Here is a 12,112-nt window from a genome sequence, read left to right on the forward strand (position 1 = left end):
ACCTGCCGCCGCCAGTGGGATGCAGACCAGCAAAATCGGTCTGGAAAACCTCCCGGCAGTTTCTGAGGAAGCTGAGCCCGCGCTTTCGGCGTCCATGGCCACATGGTGCATGGGGGCCCCAAATGGGGCCCAACCCCGGGGGGCCCATGTGGCTGGCGCATGGTGCCGTGGGGACGGTCACCGACGGCCCAAGTGCAAGGGGAGCCCACAGCTGAATGGCGTCATCAGTGGGAAGGTCAGACCCGGGTCCCGGTTCTGCGCCCGCACACACGCACGCGGCGGCCGCTCCAAGGAGGAAGGCTCATGCGCGGAGCCTCTGGTGCCCGCTCTGGTCTGTGTCCCAGCCAGAGGGCTGCGCAGACAGCACGCTGCAAGCTGGGGAGCCGCGGGCCCACGTCTGCAAGTCGGCTCTAGCTGGAACCTCAAGGAAGATTCCCCAAAGTCCTTCTGCTCTGGGGTCTGCCGCCCCGAAACGGTGTGTTCTGTTGGAGGAAACGCTTCTGGCAGGGGAAGCCCGAGCTGTTTGTCCAGGAGGCTGAGGTCGGCGTAGGGGACGAGGACGAGCAGAGGGGCGCGGAAGGCCTCCCTCCCTGCACTTCTGGCCGTGGTCGTTCTGCTGGAATCTCGGGGTCCCGCGGGGTCACCGGAAGGCTTGTGTCCCGGCTTGGACCCCGGTTGTCGGAGCAGCGTGCTTCTGTCGGGGGCTGTCCGCCGCAGCCGGACGCCGTCCCAGTGCCCAGCGTGACCCGTGGGAGCTCAGCGGACCCCAAAACGCTTCCTCAGACCAGCCTGCTGCCCTGCTTCCCCGCATCTCCTGGCGCAGCTTCACGTCCGGAGAGACGGCGGTGCGGCGGGCGAGGGACGCTCCCGCCAAGCCCAGGAAGGGCCGCAGCCCAGGGCACCTCCTGGACGAGGGCGTGTTCCCAACCCCCTTGAGACCAGCTGCCCCACGAGTCTGTGGGCCGCGATGACCTGGTGCTCGCAGGTGCAGGGACGTCCCCCGCGGAGTGACACCACAGCTCCCCGCACACCGTCTCGTCCCGCTACCCGGGGAGTCCTGACCCGGACGGGAGACGCTTCACACCTGGGGGACCGGCGGACCCGCTAACCGGAAAAGCACATTTTACCAGAAAATTTGGTTATAAACCTGTGCTCCGGGTGTGGCAGTGGGGGGTGTCGAGGTGACCTCTAGTTACGTCCAGGGTGGCACTCGGCTCCTCCTGCCGCGAACCGCCGCATGCACGGGGTCGGGGGGAGCGGCCCAGAGGCAGGGCCGTGAGCCCACACAGCCGGAGGCTTCTCCCCTCCCTGCTCCCGGCGGCCCCCCTGCAGCCCCTGCCAGGAGGGGACAAGCCCGGGAATAAACTCGAGCTCCAGTGGGGAAGCGACGGCAGAGGGACGAGTCCTTCAAGACCGCGGGAGAGACAGCCAGTGAGACTCTGCTTCCTGCGGGTGAACCCGAGACACGTCCTCAGGCTGGTGACTCCCAGAGCCGGTGCAGAAGCCGCCCCCCAGGGTGGGGCCTCCCCGACCCTCAGGTGAGCAGAGAAACCCACCAACTTCACCACATCACAAACACGGGGCTGGGCTCTGCGCATCTGCTTTTCCGTGACGCGACGCGCAGCTGCACCCCGAAGCCGGGTCGGTGTCGTGTGTCAGCAGCCGGGACAACACGTGCGCTCTGCCCGGCGGTGTGCAGGGCGGGCGTCCATCTGCGGGACCCCGAGTCAGCTCCGCAGGACACCGCAGACCCCGGGGTGCCCGTCCTGGAACTAGAGGCGCCCTCGGCTCCCAGCCCCAGGCCCTGCCCTTAGCCGCGGGCTCAGTTTGAAGGGGACACTGCCTCGTGGGTGCCGTGCCCGGGGTTGTGTGTCTCCCCCAGGCCACGCCCCACAGCAGGCATGTCCACGCCCCCGTCCACACCCACCCCCCAAGCAGCGGCGGCTGCATGGGAGACCAAGAACCCCAAGGTGGTGTCTCAGGCCGTTGGGTCTGCAGACCCGGACCCGCGTTCCCAGGAGTCGCAGGGGCGCTGGGCTTCCTCTGGACTCTGCTCCAGCGCCTTTCCCGCTCTGCTGGCCCCAGCCTCTCCCTCCCGAGGCCCCTGAGTCCCATGGTTGGTCATGGGGAGGGGGCAGAGCACTGGCCCCACAGGACCAGGAACAAGGTCCGAGGTGGGCCGAGCTGGCACTTCCACGGGCCCAGGGTCAGCAGCTGAAGGCTGTGGGTCAGGGGTCGTGTGAGTGGGGCCCCAGCCCTTCTCCCCATCCCAGAAGGATGACCCAGCCTGCCCCCCTGCCAGGGGCTGCTCCAACCCTGTCCTTCAACATGGACATCCCACCCAGGCCCTCTGGCGCAAAGCTGCCCGCCTCTGGGTGGACGGCTGGTCTCGGCCAGGAAGCTGCCCAGCAGCCAAGCGCTGACCTTCAGCCTGGAGCCGCCCAGGAGGGCGTCTGTGGAAGGACCACAGGCAGGCTCCAGCTTGCAGGGGTGGCCGCCCGCCCCCGTCCGCACCAGCCAGCGATGACTCCGCGACCCCCCAGCCCACGTCTTCATGTGCACTGGGGACGTTTACTGCGGACGCTCGGTCTGCAGAGACTTCTTCGGCCCGGGAGAGCCCTCAGCTCCGTGGGTGCCTGCGTGCGAGTGAGGAGGATATCTGCCCCGAGGAGGGACAGGCGGCCGTGTCCTCAGAGCCATCCTTCCTCGAAGGCCCAGGGGTGTGTGTGATCGAGGAGTCCCTTACAGCTGGTGATGGGAGAGCCTGCACCTGGCCCACGGTCTGGGTTCTGAGGGGCTCATCGTATTCTACACGTGAAAGCCCAGGTGACCCCAGGAATGGAAGTTTCAGAAAAGCGTATTTTGGATCAATGTTAAAAATGGACATTCAGGTGTTTGTGGCTGAGCTCAAGTGTTGAAGGCCTGTGGAGGGTTGAGCTCCCTGTCATGGAGGCATCCAAGGGGAGGCCACACTCACCTAGAATTCAGCTCCATGGAAAGCTGTGCTCGCTGGGCGTGGGTTCAGGGAGGCTTCTTCACGGGGGCGGCTGTGGCTGCGTGGCTGGGCTCAAAATGGGCGAGACAAAGGCTGTCCCCTCCAGTGGGCCAGTGCCCGTCCCCACGTCTCTCATGGGGCACTGGGTCCTGCACTGGCCTCGCTCCTGACTTTTCTGGTGGCTTCAGAGCATCCCCAGATGTAAGCACCCCTGCCCAGCAGCCCAGACTATGGGGACCTGGCCCACCCAGCCTGACCCAGGCCCAGGGACACAGGGCTGGCACCATGGGGTGGGGGGGTTGGTGTTCCAGAAGCGACAGAGCCCACCCCTCCTCCACTCCCGATAACGTGTCAGAGACCATTTCCGCCTCCTGCCTGGGCGGAGACAGATGTGTCACTACCTGGCAGGTTCCGCAAGAGGGACACCAGGTCCCCGCCACAGGTGGAGATGCCCCCACCCCCAAGCGCTCCTCACGGACGCTCGTCCCATCCAGTGGCTGCAGCCACGGCCCCAAGCCCTGGTCCTCTGACCGTCTCCGCTCCCTGGGAGGGATGCCGTGCGGTTCGAGTGACCGTGTCTGGTGCGTGGCAGGGTTGAAGGCGGCTGCCACCCGGTGGGAAGGAACAGGGCATCCAGAAGAGGACATGACCTTCCATTCCCATGATGGGCTCCTCTCCCAGGCCAGGCAGAGGACACAGAGCTGCTTCCCAGATGCCTCCAGGCCAGCCATACAGCTGACTGCCTGGCAGCCAAGCTCTGATGGGCGGGACGGGACAGGCTCCCACGGACGCACTCAGACCAGGGAGCCTCGGCCCCGAGGCAAAAGCACGGGGCTCTGAGTCCCGAGAAGCCATGAGGCTCTCATGCTGCCCAAGGTAGCAACCCTGGGCGGTGCCCCCGTGGGAGGCAGCCGTCCGGCCACCATCCGGGGGACCAGCCCCAAATCCAATCCTGCTGAGTGGGCCTGCCCTGCCCACGCCATTGTGGGAGCAGCTGCAGGGGACACCGACGCAGCCTTGTCCAGCAGGCACCCAGGCAGCCGCCAACCTACCTCCCCAGGGTGTGTGTGGCACTGGGGAGTCTGTCAAGATGACCCTCCGTCCTGTACCCGTGGCCCGGAGCCACTTGGGGTGGGGGTGGCCCGTGACCCACGGCCCCCAAGCAGTGCCTCCTCTTTCCCCAACGCTTGAACAAGCACTGCGGGCAGACAGGGGGATGCCTCCGCACTCAGTGCTGTGTCCTCAGGGCCGCCGCGTCCTACGCCTTGTGACCAGGGCAGGGGCGTGGGTGGGGGATTTCTCTGGCAAGTCTCGGGACAAAGCTTTGCTCCTGGACCTATGTTCTTCCTGCTGCTTGGAATGAACGAACAATGGCAGGAGCCCCACAAGCCACCCTGAGAGCCCTGCTCCCCACTTAGGAGGGAAAAACAATTCCCTGTCTGTGGAAAGGGCCTCGTATCTAGGTTTCCTGTTGTAATTTTCCACCCTCGCTGGGAACTCAGCTGCTGAACCCAGTCACCACTGCAACAACAGTAAGCAAAGGGCTCTGGGATCCTTTCAGGGTGACAGCCGTGCCCTGAGGTCAGGAACAGGGAGGCCAGCCGCAGCCGCAGCCGCAGGAAGGGGCTCTGGGATGTGGAGGTCGGGGGAGCCTTCTCCAAGGACGCGGCTGCACAGCTGAGATGCGCCCCGTGCACTGGCGGCTTCCGGGGCCGAGGCTGCAGGCCAAGCCCACAGCAGGCCTGGAGCCCCAGGAAGTCAGCGGCCCGGGCCACAGAGGAAGAGGGAGCGGCGCAGGCCCCTCTGGGTGAAGGAAGGGTGTCGCGCAGTGCCGGTGAGGGGCGGGGAGCCCGAGAGGGCAGGGGAGCATTTGAGTTGATTCCCCGCAGGGCTTTAAGGGGACGGGCCGATCGTGGCCCAAGCTCCCGACCAGGACACTGTGCGGCTGCGGTGGGCAGCGTTGGCGGTCCACCAGCCCCTGTGCCCACAGCTGCCTGCTGCCCACCGTCAGCTGAAGCCACTGCCAGGGTCCGCAGGCACGTCAGTGTCCCCGGGGCGACAGGCCCCATGATCACCGCGGCTCTGTCCCGTCCGCACGGACGTAGGCCCGTGGGACGCCGGGGGCCAGGCTACGTGACGGAGCCGCGTCTGGAGGGACTTGCCGAGTCGTGCATTTGCCACCCTGGGCTCGACCCCGCCAGGCACAGGAAGCACCTTTGCAGGCCGCGCAGCACCCCTCGTGTGACCGCGGGTGGGGTGCAGCTCGGGACACGCTGCTCGGGGTGGGGGGACCGTCGGGATGGCAGCTCCAGGGGCCAGCCCGAGACCACCCGTGGGAAACTGACCCACAAGACCCAGGGCCAGCTGGACCCAGGGCAACCTCAGTGCCGGGCGGGTGATGCGCTTGCTGTCCCAGGACCAAACGTTCACCCCACAAGTGCCCGAGCCTCACTTTAGAACTCAGGGTGGGCGGCAGGTGACAGAGGTGGCCTGTGGCTGGGGAGGGACACTCTCTGGGGGATGGCGGTGCACGACAAGACCTGAGCTCAGGGGACGGGTCTGGGTTGGAGAAACACCTCAGGGAGCCATCCGCGCGGCCATGCCAGATGTCACTGCCCCCGCTCCCCGCGCGGAAACGTGGCTTTGGACGATGCCACACGGAGCCCAGGCCCCATCTAGCTGGTCAGTGAGCCGCAGGATGTGGGACATGGCTCATGGCTGATGAGAAAAGGGTCTGGCCTGCTTGCGTGTGGGCGGCCTCGGGACAAGAGGGCAGCACCCTCTCGTCTGGTCCCCAGAAATTTCTGCTGCCACCTGACAGGTCTCGGGGCTGGGAGAGCGATGGTGACCGGAGGCATATCTGGGGAGGGAGGGAGATGCCCCCTGATAAGACCCAGAAGCACCTAGAACTGGCCCGAACAGCCCACGTGGGTGGTTCCCGGATTAATTCTAGGCCCAAAGTGCTCCTTCCGTCACCAAACACAAGCACTTCCCAGAGCTCACGCAAGCCTTCCTGACAGAGACGGCCCGGCTGGAAGATTCCAGAACTTGACAGGAACGGAGACATCCACTCCTGCTTAATGGGCAATTCAGATCACTGAGGAAGACTGAGTAATAATTCCAGGAAATCAGATTTCCATGCAGGATACTCCTGGCAAATCTGGAGGAAACACCTTTCGGTTGGGTCAGACCCACTGGAAATTGTCCCCAAGGCAGATGTCACGTTAAAGGCTACAGAAGATGAACGAGAAAAAGGTTCAGGCTCAAATAGCAGGCGTGCGAGGTCACGTGGCCAGCGGCGACCGGGTGCCCGACAAACGTCGTTCGGTGTTCCTGCACCTTTCCTGCGAGTCGGACACAATGGGGTCAAATGCGCGGGATTCCCACCCAGCACAACCCCTGAGACGCGGCATGGTGGGCACCTCTGCACGACCCCCGGGGCCACAGCTCCTCGAGCACGACCAGCCGCCTGGCGCCTCCTGCGCCGTGAGGACGGGCCTCCTCTGGCTCAGGGCGCAGGTCTGCAGAGAAGCTGATGATTCCGACAGACCCGGCAGGGGCTGCCCCGCGGCCACCTTTCCATGGATGGCAGCCCTACCTCTCGCACTTTGTCTTTCCTCAAAAACACGGCTGAATTTAAAAAATCAGTCCTACTGAAGTTGGCCTTAGTGGCAGGGGGCGGGGTTCTTCCTGCGTCCCTAGACTGTCCCTGACGCCTGAAGGGGCTCCAGCCATGTGGGCGGTCTGTGGGGGACAGCGGGAGACCCCATGGACAGATCCCCAGCCCCTTGCTGGAGGCTGACGCCAATGGGAATGGACCCAGTGGCTGGGGAGCCCACAGGCCTGCCCCTCCCACTGCCCGAGGACCGCTTCCCACAGCTCTAGTTTCCTCAACCCTCACGGGGGTTCTTTTGGGCCTGCCTCATGCCCAGGCCCCACCAGCCCCTCCTCCACGCCTGGTGGGAGGCTCCTCTCCTGGCCCCGCCCCCAGCAGGCCTCTCTTCCTAGGCTCAGCCCAGCCCCACCCCCTCCCCGGCCCATCACCGGGCCCCTGGGCCCCTGCTCACCTCTGGCACCATCTGCCGCAGGGCCTGTGCTCCTCTGGGGGTGAGGGGCAGTGCCTTCCAGCACCTGGGGCCTCAGGCAGGGCTCGGTCAACATTTGTGGTAGCGAAGGACACAGCTGCCCCGTGCCCCAGGGCCGCACAGCCCAGCAGCAGGGGAGCGAGGGGCCGGCGTGGACCCCTTCACACGCACACGCGCCCGCCAGAATGCTCAGACCCGGCCCCTGCCCTCAGGCCTGCGAGGCATCCCGCCCTGGGGGCTGGGGGTCCGGTGTTAGGCAGAGAAGGCCGGGGCTTGCTCTCGGGGTCCCGGGGCCCCCGCTGCAGGGGGAGGGCGGAGGGCCGCAGGGAGGAGCTGGATGGCGTCCAGTCCCTATGCTCACGTGGCAGAGACAAAGTGTTCCCAGGAAGACGGAAACTATGCAGTGAGGAAAGCAGATGTCCCTGATTTACAGCCCGGGGGAAGGAGGTGCTGGACAGCTGGGGGCCCTTCAGGTCTAACAAGGGGGGGGTTCCTTGGTCTGGGGGGTGTCCCAGGCAGAATCTGAGCGAGGTGTCCTAGGCAGCCCGTGCCTGCCACTGGCCCTTCCCCTCGTGGAGCTGGTGTCACCACTTGGCCTGCAAGGTGATCCCTGGTCTGGTCACCTTTCCGGGCCCCATGAGAGCGAGGAGGGCCAGCCCCAGCTTGGGGGCCTCAGGGGGGGGTCACTGACCCAAACAGAAAGTGAAGGCACCTCAAAGCCGCTGTCTGAATCGGCCACATCACTGGCCTTCCTTCCACCTGCTGCCCAGCTGGGGGCCCTTCAGGGCTGTGTGCCAGGGGGTCTGCGGGCTCCGCTCCCTGCAGTGAGGGAATTGGTCTGGCCGGACGGATTCGTGGCCCCTTGGATGTGGGGAATCCCAGCAAACGACACCGTGACATCTTCACCTACAGGGAGAGCACTGTGTGCACGGGGGACCATGCCGGGCCCTAACTTCTCATTAGGACAGACGCCATGAGGGGCCATGGGACGCCGGAGCCCCACGTCTCCCCTGGACCTAGTGTCTCCGCAGAGGTGAACTGATTTCAACATCCAGGTCGCTTCCGTTGCTGAGTCTGCAGCCGCACAAATTAGCGGGATGCGTAAGTAAAATGCAAACTTCGGTCCAGAAACCCGTCAGAGAGAGGACTTCGTACCAAACCTCGATCCACGAGCGTCACACCCCACCCTGCCAGGAATGGACGTGCTCCTCCTTCCTTCTGTGACCGACCACACGTCCGCCCCACGGAGCATGAGCACGACGCCCACTCACTGCCGTTGGGAAGACGAACCCCAACCACAGGCACACGGGCTCTGCACATGTGATCCCGAAAATCCCAGAAGCGATCTGATACTGCGTGTCTGCCTCATGCAAGCAGCCTATGGGGGGTGCTGTGGGGCAGACGGCGACGCCACAAAGGGCCCCCAGTGTCTGTGCAGCCTGTCCTCCATGACCTCCCCACTCTGTCGGCACAGAGCAGCAGCCCCGATGGCACCGTGACTTATCCCGCATCTCGGCTGCGGTTCTGCTGGAGGCAAGGTAGTAGCAAGGGCCACGGTCCCGGGAGTCTGTCACCCAGCGAGAGACACCAAGGGCCAGGAACGAGAGCTCCGCGTCAGGACACAGAACCTGGGGAGCCCCGAGGACAGGGTGGTGCGGCAGGGCGGGCCCAGATGGGGTGGGGCGGCTGGCTGCACGCGGCACCCTCCCCCACTGGGGCCGCGCTCCCCCACTGGCTGCCTTCCTGCCCAAACACGCCGGCCAGGTGTGGTCAGCCCACAGCGCGCACGACAGCGGCCGGCCCTTGGACCCGTGCTCAGTGTCTGACCGGGGTCCAATGGTGTCCACCCCGGCGTGACCCTGGAGGGTGCCGCATGGAAGACCGGCTGCCCTGTGTGCACGAGGGACACGTCCCCTCCTGGGCCAGGGACGGCTCCAGAGTCCAGCCTCCCAGCGGAAGGCTGGCAGCAGGATGGCTCCATAGTGTTCGGCGGGCCGGGCCTGCAGACAATTTCGGACGACCAGGCAAATTCCCTCTCAAAGCACAGCACCCACCAAAACGAGCATTTTCACTAACCCTCAAGGTCACTGGCTTTCTGAAGGGGTCAAGCAGGAGACCAGGCTTGCGACGCACCATCCACACCACCACCCCCATGTGTCTGGGTTCCCCGTGTGGGGTCCCCTAATTCAGTGCTCCCCCAGGCGAGTCAGCCGCGGCCCAGCGCCTTCCGGCCGAGAGCACTTCCCCCTAATCCCGCCGCCCCCACACTTACAGGTCATGGGGCATTTGGTCCGGGATCGCCGTCTCCGCATACCTGACATCCTACCTGTGAATGGGAGCCGTGACTGTGGTCGCTTCCCTTCTCCAGCACCGCGTTCATGGGGTGGGTAAGACCAAGGGTGGGCTCCTCAGTCCCGCTCGCGAGACACCTGCCGGTGGGCCCACGCGTGCGTAGGGGGACCCGGGCACGGCTCCACCGTGATCCCAGAGCCTGGGTCTGCACCCAACAGAGACAGCCAGCAACGATGTGGGCACACCGCCGGGGGCAGCCGCGGGCTGGTCAAGGCCCACCTTCCGGGGGGGGTCTGCCTTCGACCACAAACCCACCGACCCCTCGAGCCCCCGGGACCCACACCTGCAGGTGACGTCACCCGCGCGCTCTGGGACCTGGGGCCAGCGACTTACAGCCAAGCTCACAGTTGCTGGTGGCCCGGCCCTCCTCCCTGTTCTCAGAAGAAACTATTGGTGCCCCGTGAGACCTGAAGGGGAGACACGTGGCTCAGTCATTTGCTTATGGGGCTGAGCGTGCCGTGGGGTGGACAGGCCCGAAAAACAAGCAAATGCCCTGCCCCCCTCCTTGCCGGGATGCCCCTACCCTCCTGCTAACTGCCGGCTCTGCACCGCCCCCCGTCCACACTGAAGTCCTGGCACCTGGAGCGCCAGCTGCACGTCCCTCACCGGGGTGGGGCGCTTCAGGTCCAGGCCCCCAGACGGTCCGTCCCACAGGAACCGCTTCCCAGCAACAGGGGTCTGAGATGCACGTTTCCCTCCAGTGCCGGCTTGTGGGGAAACTGAGGCAGGCGCTCTGGATAGGGCCTGTGGCTCTGCCTGGGTGCCTGCGGACACACAAGCCGCTCTTCGTCGCTGACACAGGGACGGTGCGTCTGCCCTCCCACCACAGATGGGGCTCTGGGAAGCAAAGGGCACCGCACACGTCACCACGGGGCACCTGTCGGACCTGATCCCGTCCGTCACATGGCTGACGCGGTGCGCGTGTGTGATGGCCACCGATGGGCGAGGAGCTGGCCGTGTGGGTCTCCGTGAAGAGGTCACACCACGCAGTCGGGGGACCTCGGTCCTCGTGGCCATCACACCTGGCCTGGTCCTGTGTCCACACCGTCCCTCTGCCCACTCCCGCCTGCAGCCCCGCAGAGCTGGCCACAGAGCAGGCGCCCAGCGAGCCGCTGAACATGCACAGCAGGGAAGGCAGCCAGCGGGGTGCTGGACCGGGGGCGTGCTGATGGCCCATCCGCCGACTGAGGCCGGTGCTGTGTCCGCTCGCCCCGACCAGAGCCCGGCTGATGGCTCGCGAGAACGACAGCCCCAGGTGGGAGCAGCCACGGAGTTGCCGTCGGAGCTGGCTTCCCCGGGAACCTCGCAGGTAACTCGTCACACGGCCGCACCCGAGGGGCTCGGACCACGTTCTCCCTGCAGGACGGCCGCCTGCGGTGTAGACTCAACAGGTCTGGGGGTGCTGTTCTCCGACAGGCCACACGTTTCTGTTTCTCACTGACCCTAACTGTGTTCCTGTCACACAAGCAGCACCAGCCGGGTCACTCGACAGCCTGAGGGGCTGTGGAACCTGGGAGCCAGGAGCGAGTGACTGCAGCCAGACGCTCACCTGAATCCCACGTCTTCAGACAAGTTATTTGCAAAAATGGAAACACTCTGTTATCATCTGCCCACAGGTGGGGACCCTTGTGCTGAGAGGTACGGGGACCACTGCCAATGAGGGGCGGGGTCAGCAAGGATTCCCGAGTACCCGGTACTCCGTGGCGGCCAAGGTAAGACGGTGTGGGCACCGAGCCGTGAGCCCACTGGGGACCTACGGGCCGTGCCCATGAGACGGGCCGCGGAGACCGGCGGTGAGCAGCAGAGCACGACCCTGCCCTCGCAACCCGACCCGGTGGCGGGCCACTGCGGACCAACGTGGCAGGCGGTGTAGGGACAGGAGACCCCTTCACGGAACAGGGACGGGGAGCGGGGCCGACAGACATGGGAACGGGTGTCTGGAGGCCACGGAGGAGGCTGGGGCAGGTGGCCGGCAGGAACCAGGGGCTCATCCTGGAGCAGGTGCTCCGTCTCTCAGGAGCAGTTTCGGGCCCCTGTGGGACGGGGAACCCCCGTTGGGCTCCTGCATCCAGATGTTGGGGGTCAAGGTGGGGAGCTTCTCAGCGACACTTTGCACGGCAAATGGAGTGAGGACAGCTCCACCGTCTACACCCTCTCCGGTTTGTGTGAAAACATGACGGAACCCGGGGCAGCAGTGTCCAGGCAGGGGCCAGGAGGACGGTCCAGCTCATGCTGTGTGCCCGCTGGGGCACGAGCACGCCAGCGTCTGGTCACCGGGCCCGCTCGTGACACAGCATGACAGTGGCGAATGGAGTCCATGTCTCCTCGGAGAGCAGCTGCTCACAAGTCATTCGGCAAAGAGTCTGTGTGTCTGTCCTGATCGTTTTGCTGACTGAGGACAAGACAATATGAAAATCCATTTGCGCTGGAAGATGTGGGTAATCTGAGAAGCATCTAACAATGTCGTCACGCGGCTTCATGACTCGGGGCTCAGAGCCGAGGCTCGAACCACCCGCGGGGAACTTGGTTTCGGCTGACACTTTGAAAGCAACGTTTTCCCGCTCCATTTATGAAGATCGACGTTGGAAAAGGACAAAGAATGATGGAAGTTGGATTCCGGTTCTTTCTGTCTCCCAAAGCTCTGAGAAAAATGGCCCCACAAGGAATGGTCCCAAACCTC

The 12,112-nt window shown here is 65.1% G+C and overlaps 1 protein-coding gene across 1 annotated transcript; it reads right to left on the reverse strand.

The window, feature by feature from the left end:
- Nucleotides 1-933: 933 nt before the first annotated feature.
- Nucleotides 934-8,150, reverse strand: LOC125108456 (uncharacterized). Its single transcript, XM_047744275.1, has 2 exons — nucleotides 7,063-8,150; nucleotides 934-6,739 (listed from the first exon to the last, which is right to left on the reverse strand). Exon 2 carries the CDS (start codon nucleotides 5,062-5,064, stop codon nucleotides 4,081-4,083), a length of 984 nt encoding a protein of 327 aa, XP_047600231.1. The 5' UTR covers nucleotides 5,065-6,739; nucleotides 7,063-8,150; the 3' UTR covers nucleotides 934-4,080.
- Between the last annotated feature and the right edge of the window lie 3,962 nt (nucleotides 8,151-12,112).

Source organism: Lutra lutra, chromosome 9 (genome assembly GCF_902655055.1).
Source record: "Lutra lutra chromosome 9, mLutLut1.2, whole genome shotgun sequence".
In the NCBI taxonomy this organism is placed as follows: Eukaryota; Metazoa; Chordata; class Mammalia; order Carnivora; family Mustelidae; genus Lutra; species Lutra lutra.

What these genes read in the sequence shown, in the direction of transcription:
- LOC125108456 (XM_047744275.1), bottom strand. Translation starts at nt 5,064, where the DNA reads ATGGGGCCTGTCGCCCCGGGGACACTGACGTGCCTGCGGACCCTGGCA.